Source organism: Pieris rapae, chromosome 9, assembly GCF_905147795.1.
Source record: "Pieris rapae chromosome 9, ilPieRapa1.1, whole genome shotgun sequence".
Taxonomy (NCBI): Eukaryota; Metazoa; Arthropoda; class Insecta; order Lepidoptera; family Pieridae; genus Pieris; species Pieris rapae.
Window position 1 is genome coordinate 10,072,508 of NC_059517.1, and position 19,242 is coordinate 10,091,749.

Sequence of the window (19,242 nt, forward strand, 5' to 3'; positions counted from 1 at the left end):
TTTTGTTTTTTTCATTTTATAACACCTATAAGTAAGTATTATCGAATCGAATAATGGACTTATTATAATCGTTAAAATAAGCGAAAGATATGAATGAATGTAAACGCCCAGACTTCACACACTGCCATGTTTTTTTTTAATTCAGTGGTTTATACAATAGATGGCGTTTACTGGAGTATTAGCTTGTTGTATGTGTACATATGCTGGAGTCAATAAAGTGGTGAACTAATAATGACGTTTTATTTGAAAGCCCTTTGGTCAAATTACAGAAATCTGAATAGAGCAATGCCCAGCTGAACACAGACATTGCGCAGCAAAGTCAAAGTCAAAATTTATTTATACATATAGGTAACATAATGTACACTTCTGAACGTAAAAAAAAAGAAATATTAAATGAATCTAATTTTACATTAACTGCCAGTTCTCAAATCAAGGGGGTAGAACGGAAGAGAAGAACTGGCAATAAACTCTCCGCCACTCTTTTTAATCGCAAAGTTTTTTTACACAATGTTTGTAAGGAGCTGCAACCACTACAGCATGTTCCATATGACATATTGAGTAATAAAGAATAATAAAATCAATTAAAAACAAAGATTTGTCCTCTATGGTGAAATAGGAGCACGCACTTACATACTCGTGAGAACAACACGCAAATAAGTAGTATAAACAACTAATATCGCCGCATACACGAATTCAAGTACGACCAGTCACCACAAGTAGCACCCGTTTACGAGTATGACGCCTGGCCAGCCATCGGCCCCCTCGCCATATTTTAGGGAGAGAGAACCCGACTCCTCGAATGACATTTAAGTGAGCATGACGATCCTTGAAATGTGGACTTGGCTTTTGTGACTTTGGCTACACAAGAAAATAGTAATAATACTATTTATACTGAAATAATTTGATTCTTCATGAATCACGGTTTGTTCCCACTTTACATTTAAGTCGTAGTTGTCGACGATCGCCCCATAGTCTGAAAATGCAGCCGAGAGATTCAGTCGCGTTACCTTTTTATACTGAAGCAATTCATATCCAAGCACTATGATCGTTTAAGTATTCATTTATATTATAATAGGCCTTAGCAAGCAGTTTTACTTTAATGTACGATTTAAATTTATTTATTGACATTATTTTTATCTCACTAGGGATTTTGTTGAAAAAACGTAGGCCTTGGAAAGAATTACTCGTTTTATGCAGCCTTATGGTTGGTGCGCTAATTATGTCTTTATTACGAGTACTATAATTATGGAAGGTACTATTCTTTTTAAAGATATCTATATTTTTCCGCACATACAAAATATTCTTATAAATGTATTGACTTGCCAAAGTCAAAATATTATGTAATTCTTTAAACTTTCTTCGGACTGACTCCGGTGGGGACAACCCACAGATCGCTCTTATAGCCCGTTTTTGCACTACAAATATCCAATTAATGTCAGCAATTACCCCACAAAATAACACCATATGACATGATACTATAAAAATAGCTGAAATAAACGAGCTTTGCTGTATTCTCATCCGTAAGATCGCGTACCTTTTTCACTGCGAACGCTGCAGAACTTAGCCTATTTGAAAGACCCTCTATGTGTTGGCCCCACTGGCCACTGGAGTTTACTATCTAAAGTAATTCAACAACACCGCAAAAATTCAAGAACACCGCACTATCAACAAAGTCTATTTCCTCGTCATTAATTATTATTTGAGAATTTTACATTTGTAGTTTCAAATTTAATACATTTTGTCTTTTCGTTTAACTTAAGATTATTTATACTAAACCAGTGAACCGCGAAAAAGCGAAGTGTCATCAGCCAACAGTACTATCTCGTGAAGCTCCTTTTACAAGAAATGGTAGGTCATTTATATAGACGAGGAATAAGAAGGGACCAAGGATGGAGCCTTGCCGTACGCCCATAGTAACAGGCGATCCCTGTGATATTTACATTTACCTTTTGAATTCTATCGCTCAGGTATGATTCCATAACATTTAGCGCTTTTTCGCCAATGCCATAGGGTTGAAGATTTTTGATAAGGATTTCGTGATGGACACAATCAAAAGCCTATGATAAATCGCAAAAAACGCCAATGAGAGTTTTCCCAAGCATTTAAAATCTCGAAAATTAATTTAATGCCAGCATCGGCTGTGGTAGTTTGTAAAACCATACTGTTGGCTATGCACAAGTTTATTATTAATAAAATGTATGGTCAAGAATATGTTTTTCCAAAAATTTTACTCAATGCAGGCAGCACAGATATGGGTCTAAAATTTGTGGGGTCAGAAGTGCTGCCCGTTTTGAATAACGGTGTGATTTTACTAAACTTCATCTGGTCTGGGAAGACTCCACAATCTATACATTCATTAAATATTATAGCCAACTCTGAGCTGATAGCATCGATTACTGATTGTAAAATGAAAACAGATACACCCCAAAGATCTTTAGTTTTTTTTATTTTTAGCTGTTTAAATGTTTTTATAATATCATTGCAGCTAATGCGGCTAAAAACTCACGATTGCATTTATTGGATGAATGCAATCGTGAGTTTTGAACAGATGGAACATTCTGTTGCAATAATAAAAGGGCGGCTGATGGCGAAGAATTTAGAACGCTGGTTGTATTTAGTGGAATATTAGTAGAAAACTCTTCAAATGCAGAGGCTACTTCTAGTCTTTGGAGTGAACACATTTTTGAATTCGTCAATAAATGATTCAAAGAATGTGTTGTATAAATTATTAGGGCATTGGTTGCTACGCAAAAAATGGCATATTAAATATCATTTTTTTTTCAAATTTTGTCTAACCGATCATATGTTATAGAAATTGTGCATACTTATTGTCTTTTTTGGATCTTTACACTTAAGTATATTTTGAAATTCAAAATATTGACCGGAGTGGTCAGATGTAAGTTTGTAGATAATACAGGCGTTGAGAGGAACTATATTACTATAGATATATTTATTTAAACAGATTAAGCATACGTTTAGGTACTTGAATTACAGTTGTCAAGCAAATTTACTCTAAGTCTAATCTACTAACGGCCAACTTTTTGTTGGATTTTTGCAATTTGTACAGAACCTGCTCTAATATTTTTCTAAGCTATTATTGAGCTGAAGAGGACTATACAAACTAACAATGATGAATTGCTCCAGCTCCACACAAGATACTTCAATAAGGCGTTCCAGAGAGGCTCACTATGTCCTTCCTTTCTTTAAATTTTAATTTTTTATGAAGCAATATTAATGAGTCATTGAGTATTGCATTTCCTCTGCAGAACGAACTACCAATCTGATGATTACAAAAATTGAACATAAGTTAACATGTCTTTAACCGGTGTTCTGTAATACACAATATGTCAATATTTTCACTGCTCAAAAACAACTCAATTTCTAGTAATTTACTTTTCATGCCTTATGCAGCAGACTGCAGCATACTAGAATATGGTAGGTATATCTGCAACGATGTTAAACGAAAATAAAAAAAATTAAAACTTTCATCAATGAAAAAAACTGTTCGCATTTATAAGTACCTACTGACAATCGCACAAATCAAGTTTCTTTCGAATTTTCTAAGCTGCGGATTTTTTTTTGTAGAAATCGCACAACTCTACGTTTCAAATTTTAGAAGTAAGTTTTCTTGAATCTCGATCAATTCCATTTGTAAGTGTATTGGAGCATTTGTACATAACATTTTAAAGAAGTAGCAAATTAACTGAACAGTCTTCCATATTTTTGAACCAGTCTTCCATGTTTTTCCACCAGACAACATTTTTGTTAATATTCGTTCAATAATGTTAATAACAGTAATCACTCAAGATGCAGACAAAGTCACAAAGCAAGATGACGGCTCGGGCAATTCGCTAGTATATCGCTTGTCCAAGTTATCATTGGTAGCTCAAATAGAACGGAACTAGCGTTCGTGCCAGCCTCATACATAGGCAAAATTAAGGAATTACGAATAAACTTGAAAAAAATTTAGAAGCAATAAATCTTTTGACGTGTCATGAGTATAAGTATCTAATGTAATATTTTTTGGTTGAGATTTTTCGAAATACCTCGCAGGCTGGATCATATCTTATAGCGGGCCGGATTCGTGTGTGCCCATATTATGTTTTAGAGGATGGACAAGAAAAAAAAAGTTTAAAAAGGCATTCTTTTAATAAAGAAGAAATAAAATTACAGAAACACAATTCCAACATTTATAAACAATATTATTTTTAACCATAAATAAATATGCAACAATCTTAATATAAAGTATATTATTTTTATTATTATAATTCATAAGAGTACATTGTCATGAATATTAATGACTGGTAACAGTGTAAAATATTTCAAATGTATTGTCTAGCTTGATTAAAAGTAAAAAGATATTCTCGCCAATAGCGTGATTAATCACATACATCAATAAATATATATTCGAGAGGAATAAAATTAGAAAATACAGGATTATCTTGAAGCATTTAGTATTTCTTTTGTTAAATCTGAACACCAACTATTTTAATTTATTAATTACGATTCAAAATAATCCTATAAGTTATTGCACATATCAGACTTTTTGTGCACAGAATATAAAAGAGTTTGTGCGAATACAAAATTTAAATGTTTGAAATAATTCAGCTGGTAACTCCGGTGAATGAGGTAGCCATTTTGAAATTTTTGTCAGTGGTAACGTGGGTTAAGGTGGGCTCTAGCGACGCTAAACTACTCTATATAGCCAATATAGTTTTAGCAAGCAGAGGAAATATACACAATACACTTGTGTTTGGGTAATTAAAATTTCAAACTACCTTTAAGCTTAATCTATAACTTATTCTATGAGTTGCTATAATTCATAGATAAATATGTATAAAAAGCCTACATATTGTACTTATAATTGTGTAAGTACATAATTTAGTATAACAGGACAACAATTGTGCGTAAGCTATCGTTTATTACAAAGATCACAACATCCTTATGTTCTTATCCGCATATGGCGATGAGATATAAGCCCTGGAAGAGAAAAAAATAATTAAAAAATGTTTTATATATTCTTACAATTAGTCATGCATTATGAACTGAGGCTTTGGGTTAATATTTATATGACTGTCTCGCTCGCACGTACAGGTCTTATGGTGAAGTGAATTATCTATAAAGGTGCATATTAATAAGGAAATAGGTACGATCAATATACTAAATTATTTAAATATATATATATATATTGTGTTTATTGCACAACGTCGTATGAGTAATGTAATGTGTGTCATAACAAAATTATACTTATAGAAAAACAACAACTCTTACTCACAACGACCAATCATAGACAAAGTGCGTGCGCACGTAGATACCATAGATAAGTATAGATTACGGGTTGCATTGCTTCTACATTGTTAGTGACATTTTTACCGGCGGCTCAGTTTAAAATGCGTCGACTATCGTAAATAATTACTTGGCTTTTTTATAAAGGGACAACTTCGTGGTGAAATATAATAAGCTATGACCAAAGACAACTTTTACAATAAAATTGTCTTCAATGTCAAAAAACAAGCACAAAAAATAATTGAGTTAAAAATACGATTCCTTAAGCGGATTAGAAAAAAAACTGATTTTAAAATATTAAAACCATGCCATAATAAACGTGCATAATTGTGTGCAAATTGTATGTGTTAAACCAAAAACGCTGCATTCATTACACAATAGCAGACAAACTAACACTACATTTATTTTAACCTGATTTTTTTGTATTTTTTTATAAATTTCTTGCAGTCTTCTTATAGCTTGACTATTCATTTAGCACTGGGAGCATGGATCTAAAAAAGATATTTGTATATAAACCTTGCGTTAAAGACGTCTTCAATATGTTGATGTTTTAAACAATTTATCAAAAAAAAATAACGCCAATCAGTAAAATATATTGAAGAAGTGCATTTTGTTAGTTTTAGCTCGGTGAAAACAAAGATCATATTCTCGCTTAAAATATATTTAATAAATGACGCAAACTCAATCAACGATCCGAAGTTTTCGTGACAGGTTAGATTAAGACGTTAATTCAATAGATAAATTTAAGACCGAACATTTCTTTTTCCTATTTTTTTTCCATTGAATAATTACCATAAACACAGATTATCAGATGACAGTCCGTTCACGCTTAAACTTACTACTGAATTTTACTACAGATAAGAAATTTGTCTCTGGATTTGTCATTTTGACAAAATATATCAGCAGTCCGGGGCACTTTTGATAACAAAATACATCATGTTTTGGCGTTATTTTTTTATAGCAATGCTTTGAAAATGATCGACATTTGAAAAGCATTTCTACAACCATTAGTTAATAATAACAAAACAACACGTGACTCAACTAAAAAACGCGTATTACAAAGATTTACATAATACCTTCCATTTCCAAAACTATATGAATGGGACCTTTGCAGCGTAGAAATAAAGAGAATATATAAGCATTATGCAAAATTAAGAAGGATACTATAACTCAATGAGTTAATAAAATATAATACCATATTTATATAAAATAGCTTAAAATATACCAGCCTAGAAAATACACCTATGTAATAGCGGCTTGAAAGCGTAATGAAATCTTTAATGTCGTTTTTTGGATTTATTACGATGCCGAAATCAATAAGTCTATTGAAATTAATAAGGCAAAATCCAATTGGTTTTTATATGAATTGGAAACAGACAACATCCTAATTTTATGTCATACAGATTAAGGGATTAAAAAAAAGAGTTAATACATAATTAAGATGTTCAAAATATTTGTTATTCTGAAAAAAAAATAAAACATTGTTTTGAAAAATTATGTTAAAATATCCTTTTAAGCTAATCTGTAATAAAGCTATTACAATAGTTTTTTAAACAAAGTTTTTATAATACGTTCATTATTTTTCTAAATATTGAAGAAGTCAGATTGTACCTGCAAGTTCAATTCTTCCATTTTATATCAAAGATTTCATTAAAACAATAATCACAAAGCCTATCTACTATGTCTGAATGTCTGTAAATGATTTCTTGACTTACCTATAAGTAAGTGTATGTATGTTCGTGTATGAGTATGAGACTAAAACTACAATAGCTTGGTTACCAGTTAAGACAGTCTTGGGAAGGCTGTCTGTCAGCGGATGGCGAGAACAGTTAATTTTTATTAGTATATATGAATAATATATTGGAGTCCATTGTACATATATATATACCAATCAAACTTTTATATGTATATTACCGATACAACTCACGCCTATTTACCTATTTTAATGCTAAATTAACTAAATTTTTTATGTACAAAATTTTTATGAGCTTTGTATCACTCTCGAAGGAAAAATAAAATTCTAACAAAAAAAGATTTTTCTGTGTTAGCCTATGAGCTTTTTAGCCCAACAATATTATAATATACTCGTATAATTAAGAAAATAATTACATATATTGAAAGAATATACTCACAGCTCCATATTGGGAACGGTGGAGTGTGGGCAGGCGGTGTTGACCTTGACGTGGCAGTGTTTGTGGCATTTGAAAGAGCAGTCTCGGCACTCGTAGCCCTGTTTGCCGAGTCTCCGCGCAACCGTCTTATTGCACACTTCGCACACTGTTCCACTGAACCAAAACATTTAGGAAATTATCATAATATCTTAAACTGATAGAAGAGGAAAAACAAGTCTACGGGACGCCGAAAAAAGGCAGTCAGCCCATAAACACCCGGTTTTATTGGCCTTTGAGGGAGGAGTATGCGTTCTTAATTTTATTTTAATTGAATATTCATACGTTTTTGCCGATTCAATAATTTTGGATATTTGAGTATGTACTCTGAATGTATCTATGGTTAAAATAATTTTTTATACTTAGTTCTACTCATAAGACAGTAAATAACATAATAGATTAGTCGCAAATGTGTTGCCAGCCTATATAAAATGGGATTAGAGACGTCGCTACCAGGGTCGCAGAGGTTTCAAAAGATGAACTCACCCACTGATGTGCTTAGCGATGAACGTGTGCTCGTTATAAATATGCAGTTTGACCCCTTTCCGCCGCCATCTGGACCGCTGCGCGACGGTCAACGGGACCAGGTAGTGCTTCTTTATCCCGGCTTCGATGGTCTCCAGGACCAGGGTTGAGGCTTCGTGGATGAAGGTACGAGCCGATGCTGTACTAAATCCGGAGACTTCGCTGAGAGAGGACCTTGTTCGTGAATTTTTGAGTTTTCGGGGTTTTTGGAAAGGGTTGGAAGGATATAGGAATTTATGTTTAGGGATATGTCAGAGTTTAAGAACAGAAAAAATTGCCTCAGATTTAGGGTGATAAAATAATGATAACAGGAGACAATTTAAACAGTTTTAAATAAAACAGATACAAACAAAAATTTGGAAAATGTAGAGAATGGAATCCAAGATCCACATGTGAGTGACAATGTTAAAAAAAAAACAGTTCATTTAAAAGCCAATGAAGTATGTAAGCGTTTTATTAAAAGCATGCAGGAAGAAATTAGTATGAAAATACCAATGTTACCATTACGAAGTGCGATTGGCCCCAGCGTGAATGTCGAGATGGAAAGAGAGAAAATACATATTTAGTGTTACCATATATAAAATACAAAGGCTCAACTTTTTAGCTAGGCAAAGGCAAGACGGCGTTATTTCATTTAGTTTAAATACTGTAATATTATTTAGTCTTGCCATGCGTAAATTTTAAATGTTAACTATAATTAAAATTTATTTTAAAACACATAATCGAATCAAATATTTAAATAGATGGTAAGCATAGTCGGTGTCTCACCTTCGTGATGTCCTGGATTCGTCGCCGGACTGCGCGGGAGACGCTCCCGCCGAGTATACGTTTCTGCTAGGCACGAGGGATTTATCTGAAAATTGTAAGGTTTGTTATTTTTTTTTCAATAGGATACCCTATCACACGGGTCTATTTGCATGCATGACGTCACACAAGTGAATTGAATTGAAGTGACTTGAATTGGAAACACGACTTTGTTCAACTTGCAGCTTGCAAACAAGTTAATTCCCTAGTGTTTATCGTGAGTGCTGTACATCTAGTGAGATGTGCTGTGGTAAATATTAAAATAAAAGAAATATTATAAAAATATTATTGTTTTCTTTGTTTCCCTCTTAGCATTCATTTTACAAGGTAATCCTGCACGCTTCCAAATTCCAACTTGTGTGCAAGTCGCTTGGATAGTGGGAAGGCTTACGGGAAGCCCCAAAAAAGGCAGCCATCGCAGCCGATGGGCACCCATTTTAGTTGGTGCGTTGCTGGCTGTTATTATTATATAATTTAAGCTTTTGGACATCAATACTTTAATGTAATAAATAAAATCTCTGCAAAAACAAAAGTTTTTAGTCCCCAACTCCAAATCTTAAACTGAAAAGCGGTGAAAGACATTTTTCAAAGTATGTTTTTGGTATATATAGTCCATACAAAAAAAATCAAACATTGGCAATTAAATAGATCTCACCAGTACTATTCCGTTCAGCACTGATGCTGCGTAGATGCTGGTTCTCTACCTCCGAGTCTGGAAGGCCTGCTGAAGCTCCGCGAGTGCGGGATCTGCCCAGTCTGGAAAATATTTCATTCAACATTCATTGATAAGTTCGTTTACACAAGTCAGAAGACAGTTTTAAAAAAGTAAAATAATTATTATTAAACTAACGACCCGTCCCGGCTTCGCACGGGTGCAATGCTGATACGAAATACACTACAGAAAATCTGTGAATGTTGTATTTAAAATGTGGGTTATCCATAAGAGATAGACATATACCATCATGGACTTTTCTGTAGACCTTTTCAATATGTACAATACTTAGTGCATTATTTTGATAAAACTCGTAGGGTTCAGCCTGCGTTTTCAATGTAAGCGGAAAAAATTTAATTATTTACGACATCACATTAGAAACCTTAAAAATAACAGTACTTCTCCACTATTTAATGGATGTTATTATACATATAAACCTTCCTCTTGAATCACTCTATCTATTTAAAAAAAACCGCTTCAAAATCCGTTGCGTAGTTTCAAAAATTTAAGCATACAAAGGGACGTAGGGATAGAGAAAGCGACTTTGTTTTATAATATGTAGTGATATCTAACGCTGCTGCCAAGACGTTAATTAACTTTTAAGTTTGAGTTAACACTTACGAAGGTCAGAAAAGAAGTTAAATTCAATTATTATTTTTGTGCCATTCTTTATAATGGCCAAGTTTTGATACATACAAATTGTTTGTAAATTGGTACAATTTATAAAATTCTCACATAATCTAAAAAACAATCTAAGTAAGGAGTGGTTTATCTTCTGGAACCTGGTTGTTCTGCTTCTGTTTTGAGTATTATACTGCTGAAAGTCACCAATTGTTTTCGAAACCTTTATATTGTATGTTTTTTTTTATTGTTAATAAGGACGTACTAATAATATTGAATGAAACAGTCCTACCTTCTCTTAATGGTTCCAAAGAAGTCTCGTTTGCGTTTCTGGCGAGGGGTTGGCTCCGGAGGAGAAGGTTCCTGGTTGTTCACATAGTCACCTTGCTGGAATCATTTTTAAACGATTTCAATAAGACTTAGTAATCCTGCGTCAATTACTTTATTATGCACAGATTAAAAGACATCAAGTTGCGGCATTTTATGTTATGTAAGTCTATGGGAAAAGAAAACAGTGTAGGAGATAGCTGCAATGCTATATTTTCTGTTATGTTGAAAACATTGTTATTCAAATACAAATATCATTTATTCACGTAGGTCAAAAAAGAAATATACATTAAATGCTCCTAATTTTACATCTACTGCCAGTTCTCTCTCAGAAAAGAAGAACTGGCAATGAACTCTCCGCAACTCTTTTTAATCGCCAAGTTATGTCATTATAGTAGGAAAATTTAAAAGAATTATAAGCAAATAAGAATTACAGTCGCCATGACAGTTCTCTTTCCGCACGGACTCTTCTAAAATACTGATAACAAAGACAAAACAACATTCTCAAATGCAAGTTAGTGTTGCCATTTACCAAATCCTTTCCATTAGGTTTGGTGCCATTTTCCTTGATCCTCACGCTTTTGGCGGGAGACTGACTCGGGCTTGACGTCACAGAGGTGCTTCCGTTTTTGTCATCCACCTTCTCCGGTATATCAATATTTTTTTGGGTATTTTCTAGAGTCAGTTGCGTTTCTGGACTCTCTTTGAGGCTCGCTTCGCGTTCTACTTCGATGAATTTCCCGGAATCGGTTAGTTCCACCTTTGTACAAGGAATTGTTAGTGCAACACACATTGGAATAGTCTGTGATTTAAGTTTTGGTATGTATATTGAGAAGTGATTTTTGATCTGTGACAAGAACGTTAATCGATGCGTTTAAAATCACAGAATTTCCAAAAGAAAACAGGGCATCTAACATGCTTTAAGTCCACAATATTTACATTTAAATGCAGTTAAGTTTTTTTCAGATAGTTGTCGTGCAAATTAACGAGAAACATTAAAAAATATTGACAGACAGATTGACTTTTCGACATAGACATAATTGATGCAAAAATCAAAATGCAAGCAAGAAAATAAAATTACTGACCTTTATAGATTTCGTCGGCTCCTGATCAAAGACATGCAAAAAAATTACAAATCACACAAAAGAAAAACATATTTAGCAAGTAAACGTAATTTACACCTTTACCTAACCCAAAGAAACACGTACGCGTATACGTCACCAAACGTATACGTGCGTATGCGTACGTAAAATTAAGAGACAAAACATGACACACTAAAAAATGGGAATCACAAAATGTTAATGTTACATACCCGTTGCACAGAATGTATTATTAAAGTTGATTTGTTTGCGTTTGATGGACTCAGCTCGAGCTCACGAAGAGCTGTCTCCGTCAAAGCGGAGTTCTCATGGCCTGATGGAAAATACAACAAGAATTAACAGATATTTTTTGGAACCCATTTGCCGACAGCCAATTGTATTTTATTATATTATTAATGAGGAACTGAGCGTGATTGGTAATACAAAAGGCAGATCACGTGGTCGTTCACGAATCAGATGGACAGATGAAAAAATTCGACTCATCGTCGTCAAAACACTGTCATAAGAGAGACAGAAACCGGCAACGCACTCACGAGCCCTCTGGCATTGAGAGTGTCCATGGGCGGCGGTGTCACTTAACATCAGGTGAGCCTCCTGCCCGTTTTGCCCCTGTTCTATAAAAAAAAACCGGTGGAAACAGATTGTCCACTTCAGGTGCTTCCTTGCCTACCACGGCGCTCAGAAATGAGATTTGCAATTGAAAGACAGAGACACAAAATTAAAGAAATCCAAGTATTTAAAGAAAAACACTTTTTTAACGGATTATAGATATGTATTATTATATTTAAACTTATAATTATTTGTACATAATTTTAAATTTAAACCGACGTTTCGCGTGCTTTACAGCGTGCGTGGTCACGGTGACTGAAGACAAAGGTGTTAAATGTCAAAAAGTATTACAGCTGCAGAAAATGTTGTGTTATCTGTATTTATTTCCCCGGAGTTGGTATCGACTAAAAGATGTAGGGTTTTTGCAGAAATTGCTCACGGTGTCCTCCATTTTCGCGGGTTGTTTATTTTGAGATTTTAATTTGGATATCCAAGTATACCATTTTGTTTGAATGTGGTTTTGGTGGTGGTGGTCATCAGGCCGTGTGGTGAAACGGTGCGAAGGCTTTCCTTGATTTTCAAAGGCTTCGAACCCAGATCAGGGATGTCAGCGCCCTCTATGAATAGGAACTGGAAATACAATTAGACTTTTGACATAATCTAATCTTAACAATCTACAAGTGAAAAATTTAAATTACACTTTAACTATATAACATTACGTGAATTATGGATTAATTTTTTTTTAGATAAATATTTCGGTTCTGTCACCTCAACAGTAAGGCTGCCGCTGACGTCATGTTCCTCCATAGGCCTGGTCTGTAGAGCTATCTGTTGTCTTTGGGAAGGCGCCGCCAACAGTTCGTCTATGCCTACAAGACCCAGACCTAGAAACCTAAAAACATAATCTATTTATATAAATTCTATTCAACATTATTATAAGTAATCTAGAAACATTTATGTGCAAAATGAAAGTTCAGAATTAATAAATAGTTTTATATTTCAGACGCGTTAAGCCCACGAAATGATTTAAAAGCGCACAAAAATATTTATTTCTTATAGTACTTTAAGTAACAAATTTTAAATTTTTTTTTTATTACTAAAACTTTTTGAACACCTTTATAAGACTTCTACTAACATTATAAACTTACAAATATTATTATAACATTATTTATTTTGCGTCTATGGGACAAACGAAATGTTGTAGTCTCTGGCAGAATGAACAGCGCTGTGGAACACGTCAGCCCCACAGAATAATACTGAGCCAGTTACAATCACGACACACACACATCACACACTTAAAATGTATCTTATTCTTTCTATCTATCTATCTTTTTTTATTATTATTATGTGTGTTTCGTTTGTAATAAATGTGTTTGTATATTTCCTATGCAATACTTGACAATTGACCATTATAAAGCACAGATCACTAACCGATTTTGCGAAGCCCCTCCGCCGGGTGAAGGCAGTCCACTCCTGTCGTAGACTTCGAATAGCAGTTCCGCCGTCTGCGCAGATAGATCGCTGAAAACCAACGATTACATTTTAATGTAAATAATGATAACGTAATTTTAATACATTTTCTAAGATTAAGAATACTTATCATACTTGGACGCTCATGGTATCATCATATAATTAATAAGCTCTTTTCTTGAAGGACCCCAAGTCGAATTGGTTTTAAATTACTTCAGTAGGTAGGTTCCACATACAATAGTATTTAGTTTGTTTTTGCATTGGGGGCAGGGCAGATTTAGCCGCGCATCGACAGATGCTAGAAATCTACCCTAGGTAAGGCCCAGTTATGGAACGATGGACGTCGGTGATACGGGTGAAAATTAATTATTAAGTCTTACAGTTAATTATCAATAAATCATATACTTATTAGTCTTAAGTTAGGCCAGTTAATGTTCCATTATGTCTTAGTGAAAAGACTATGTATTAAAAATAACCGGCAACGTATAAAGACCAAAGAAAGATTACAGGCATTGCTTAATTTTGTATATCTATATGTGGACTTACAATAGGAAATGTTCCTCCCACTGGGGGCTGGTGGTGTCCTTCTTGAAAGCAGTCTGGTTCCTCTGAGGAGGCTCGTCCATCTCCACCACGCAGTATGGCGCTATGCACCCGGTTTTACCTAGAATTTTAATATCTTATAAGTAATTAGACTTTTACCAATAATAGTCGTCTTAAAAACCAAATAATTAATCAAATGAAATCAATGGTTTTAATTAAAATTTTAACGTTTAAGCTACTAGTTCAAATATACCGTGTTTCCCTGTTAAACACGTCGTGTACTTAGTAACTGAAACTTCAGGCTTCTAGTTTTATCCACAACAAAGTAATAGGGGGTCCTAAATGGCTTGAAATGCTTCGAGAAAAGGATGGTACAGGGCCGTGCCCTCTATTTTATTTTCAATGACAAAAATAAAACATTTCTTTACCTCCCAAATCTTTCGCGCTGACAACTTTCACCAACAACCGTTTATCACCCAGCAGTTGTATACAGCCCGCAGTTGAATTGGGCGTTGATGTGTACATATGTCTGTCTTGTTGGAGCTGTAAAATTCATAATTATAAAAAATAAAGTCTAATTGCACGAAAAGCGGTGCCATCCCTACAACATGCGGATACGAACCAGCGAAATCAAGTTGGCACGAATAAACAGTGATAATACAATACTGTCTCTTTTCCTAACAGCGTAAACATAGTTTATCAGAAAGGGACAAATAATATAAACCGATTTAAATTTTACTTAATAATATTTTTTAACAAAAATAACCGTAACTTTTTAATCTACTATATATCAAACGATTATCTGTATTAAGTCTTACATGTTTGACAATGTACTGTTGTTAAAGATAACCACAGACTAGTTTTTTTTAAATAACCGAGCGCAAACTGACAGGAGCTCATCTGACGTTAAGTGATACCGCTGTCCATAGATACTCAATGCTAGAAGGGTCGCAAGTTGGCCGCCTTTTAATAATTAGTACGCTCTTTTCTTGAAGAACCCAAAGTCAAATTGGTTCGGAAATACTCCAGTGGTTCCACATACCTAGTCTATAATCTATTGATATCAGTATATAGATAAAGATCGGCAATCGACATATATATTATAACACGCCCTCAGCATCACATCGCCATATTGTTAAACTATAAAAAAACATTTAACTATTAAATCTATTACATATCCTCTCAATAATTAAATGTGACATACCATGGAGTCATAATGTACCGGCAGTCTTGTGGTGGACTCGGGGATGTACCGCCTCAGTCTGGGGCACGTGGGGTATGGGGACAAGTTGAACTTGAGATTCGTGCTCCGGAGTGCCGTCACTATTATATCGCTGAAAACGTAAAATATAAATAAATTTTAATTATTTTGAAGCTTAAATTATCTGGGTGTAAAAATCACATTTTGAACTGATAATACCTGACTAGTTGTTGCAGGTCAGATTCAGCTGCATTTGGTTTCAGAGGTCCAACCGGCGCAAGCGCGATTTTGACTTCTGGCCATCCGTCACACTTCAATTCACCAATCAGCTTCTCCGTAATACAAGTAATATGTAATCGGGCACGAAATCTGAAATTATTCAAATTCAAAAATCTTTTATTCATGTAGGAACATGAACGTCAAAAAAGAAATATACATTTAATGCTTCTAATTTTACATTTACTGCCAGATCTCAAATCAAGGGCGTAGAACGGAAGAGAAGAACTTTTTAATCACCAAGTTCAAATTAAAAACAAAGATTTGTCCACTTTCAGCAGGAGGCACGGTGACATAGGAGCACGCAAATAAGTACATATTAGAATCACGATTATATAAAACAATATAATAGAAGTTTTGGTTAAAAGTGTGATTCGTTGGTTTTTTCAAAAAATAATGGTGTAGAGCAGCTTGAATTTTTTCATTTCTTCGCTTTGAAAGCACCAGTTCTAGGGTCACCACCTCTAGGGTCACCAGTATCAGGCACCAACTCAAATCTAATGACCGCCTGTGCACTTTAACCCCAAGGCCCAAGAGTCTCATCTTCAAAGGGAGCAAAATTATTTAGAAGTTACCTGTTAACATTGACACGATAGTGGGAGACTTCCACTTTCTCCCCTTTCTGGCTGAAAGCTTTAAGCTGGAAGGCTGGTGTGGCTTCGCAGTCACAGGTGATCGTCTGAAAATGAATATATACATATCAGTCCTTGAGGGACATATGAAAATATATGTAAATTGCTATAATAAATACAGTGTAAAATCATTATAACGAATTTCCAAGGACCGGTCATTTTTCTTCATTCGGGAAAAGGGAAACCACCAAATTTAACCAATTATAATAATTTATTTACATATATATATATATAAGGGTCATAACGATCGAACGACATGTATATTGTACCTAATAATCCACGAAAGCATTGGTCTAGGTCTCAGATTTCCAAATCTGTTTCATGATCACAGGCAAGTAAGTGATAATCTCTCGTCTAATGCGCACATAGAAATAAAGTGTTTTCAGACAAGCATCGAACCTGACTTCAGAAATGAGAGTCGCACTACTTACATAACCAGTCAGTAAATTATACAAAGGAAGCAGATAAAAACGTAAGATTTTAGTTTGGAATGCACATCTGAGTCATTGCAATATCTGAATTTAATTTTGAACCCAAAACCCAATCGGATAAGATTAAAATTAGTATATACTACCCACGCAATAATATTATGATATATGATTAGTTATTTCAAAGGATATCACAACGGGGATATAGCTCAGTGGTAGAGCAATCGACTGCAGATCGATAGGCCCCCGGTTCAAACCCGGGTGTCCCCTTGGATGAAATCATATTTTTATTTTCTTTCTCTTTCTGATATTCAAGTTTACAATACGAAAACATGTTTTTTTTGTATTCGCTCTTGAATTGCCTCACTAATTTTAATTATTATTCATATGATTGAATCGATCACCGTACTACTAACGATACCTCGTAAAGACTGTTTTCCTCTGAAGAGCTCTCTTTATTAGTATCGCGATCTTTTCTTTTTCAAAATTACACAATTTTATGAGCCTTAAAAAAGTAATCAGTATACAGTCATACAACCTTTAAGGTATGGTCCCTAGTTTTCTGTATCCGTTCCATGATCATTTTTCAATTTTATAGGCAAGTAGGTGATCCTGTGCCTAACAGGCCATCGACTGTTTGAATTTAAGACAAGACAGTTTCCTCACGATGTGTCTATTAACGTTCGAGCGAATGATAAATGCGCACATATTGATACAAAGCCAGGCATCGAACCTACGACCTCAGCACTGAGGCCATTAGGCCGACATTGCTCCAAATTTATGAAATGGAATAAGATAAATCAAATTCCTATATGCAAAGAAAATGCACGAATTTTTATGAAATTAAAGGCAAATAGTGACAAAATAAAAAAAACATAGCATTCAATACATTCAGTATGTTACTAAGTTACTTAAGTAGTAAGATGATCTTTAACTCTTAATTTAGGTCTCTGAGTACAGCTGTTATCGTGGAATTTAATCCAATAGACGCTCCAAAGGCTATCCAATGTATTCAATTCAATTTAAATAGATTGCCGGACGTAAGCGATTTGTTTTGTTGCACTCAATTTGATTAAGAATGTTGCTTATATGATGGGTATATACAACACAAGAACAGTGTGTCCCCTTAATAGAGATTGTAAGTCCTCATAATGGACACGTTCCTATGTATGTATGTTCTTATGTTTTCAGTGATTGATTAGGTTGCTTAATAGTCTTGAGTTTGGCTGGATCGTAATGTTGCATGATGTGTCAGTGAAGACATATGTACATATGACATATGACAAGTGACTCAAAGACAACATCCTATAAATTAATTCCTATCTATTTTTTTATGTTACAGGGGGCAAACGGGCAGAAGAAGCATTTGATGATAAGTGATACCGCCACGCATGGACACTGCCAGAAGGCTCGCAAGCGCGCTGCAGGCCTTTTAAAAATCGGTATGCTTTTTTCTTTAAGTGTAGGATACACAGAACGGAGCCGAAATAAATATTAATGTTTAAATGTATTTATTATTTTGGATTGCTTTCTCCTTTCGTAAATATTTGAATCTTCTTGTATATATTATGTATTTCGTATTTGGCCGTATGCTTAGGATAATTGTTTTTTTTGTATATAATTTTTGTCAGCTATACGAAAATTTTCCACCTCTTTATGTCAAACTTATATTAGAGAAATGAAAGATACTTACAACGTCATCTTTGGAGTCACACTCGCAAAATACATTGGAGATGGATGGGGGATGACTATCCAAAGCACGAACCAATTCCACCCCGATACCTTGCTGAAACAATCATATTATCAATTATTTACTTATTTTTATAAATTAAATATTATATATAACGGTAAAGTAAAAAGTAAAAAAGTAAAAAAAAATACTTAAAAAGCGTTTTTTAAGAGTTTAGAGTGACGAGCACTGTTATTGTTTCGACTTAAGTAAAAAAGAAACGAAAACCTGTTCAACCCAAGTCCTTTAATAAACATTTTCCTATTACGTTAAAAATCATCTTAATATACTTTTAGAAAAATATATTATTATTTTATTGATTATTTATTACATTGTCATAAAGTGCACCTAATAATGTTGCCTACATATTAATTATTATTGAAATACTACATACATATATTTCAATAATGTGATAAAACAATACCTTGTCAAATTATTATACGCTTTATAATGTAATGTAGAACTACTATGTAAAATTCTACCTTTTAATAGTGTAAGACAAATATATACGCCATTATTTGTGGCAGAATATGAGAAGATTGTAACCACCAAATTATTTTTGTACCACAATCTTGCGAATAAAAAAAAACATTTTTTTAAAAAAAGCTTGGCGATTAAAAGAGTGGCGGAGAGTTTATATTCAGTTCTTCTCATCTCCTACGCCCTTGATTTGAGAACTGGCAATAAATGTTAATGTAGAAGCATTTCGTATATATTTCTTTATTGACGTTCATAAGTGTAACTTTATCTAGATGAAGTATAGACACGTGACACACAAAAACCAATTAAATTAGTGACACATTCGTTACTTACTCCACTTGACCCGATTTGACCTTGAAGGTTAAGGTGAAATCAATTGTCTTCGGTAGCT

At 34.0% G+C, this 19,242-nt stretch overlaps 1 protein-coding gene and 1 non-coding gene across 8 annotated transcripts in view; one reads left to right on the top strand and one right to left on the bottom strand.

Moving 5' to 3' along the window:
• Positions 1-4,248: 4,248 nt before the first annotated feature.
• The window catches only part of LOC110999376, a 40,871-nt gene continuing 25,877 nt past the window's right edge, over positions 4,249-19,242 (bottom strand). For 2 of the 7 annotated variants that reach the window (XM_022268392.2, XM_022268393.2), the window contains exons 3-20: positions 18,336-18,428; positions 16,158-16,261; positions 15,526-15,675; positions 15,310-15,439; positions 14,534-14,648; positions 14,109-14,226; positions 13,524-13,613; positions 12,861-12,984; positions 12,593-12,722; positions 11,756-11,856; positions 11,529-11,549; positions 10,976-11,203; positions 10,409-10,503; positions 9,439-9,539; positions 8,748-8,832; positions 7,941-8,153; positions 7,419-7,571; positions 4,249-4,980 (exon numbers count right to left, since the gene is read on the bottom strand). In XM_022268392.2, the coding sequence (XP_022124084.2) occupies positions 4,932-4,980; positions 7,419-7,571; positions 7,941-8,153; positions 8,748-8,832; positions 9,439-9,539; positions 10,409-10,503; positions 10,976-11,203; positions 11,529-11,549; positions 11,756-11,856; positions 12,593-12,722; positions 12,861-12,984; positions 13,524-13,613; positions 14,109-14,226; positions 14,534-14,648; positions 15,310-15,439; positions 15,526-15,675; positions 16,158-16,261; positions 18,336-18,428 (2,100 nt within the window). In that variant the 3' untranslated portion in view covers positions 4,249-4,931. Of the gene's footprint in view, positions 4,981-5,697; positions 5,778-7,418; positions 7,572-7,940; positions 8,154-8,747; positions 8,833-9,438; positions 9,540-10,408; positions 10,504-10,975; positions 11,204-11,528; positions 11,550-11,755; positions 11,857-12,592; positions 12,723-12,860; positions 12,985-13,523; positions 13,614-14,108; positions 14,227-14,533; positions 14,649-15,309; positions 15,440-15,525; positions 15,676-16,157; positions 16,262-18,335; positions 18,429-19,242 lie in introns of all 7 variants that reach the window. The other 5 variants (XR_006750404.1, XM_022268394.2, XM_022268396.2 and 2 more) reach the window with 5 other exon arrangements.
• Positions 16,841-16,912, top strand: Trnac-gca. The gene has a single exon. It is a non-coding gene; the product is annotated as a tRNA-Cys (tRNA).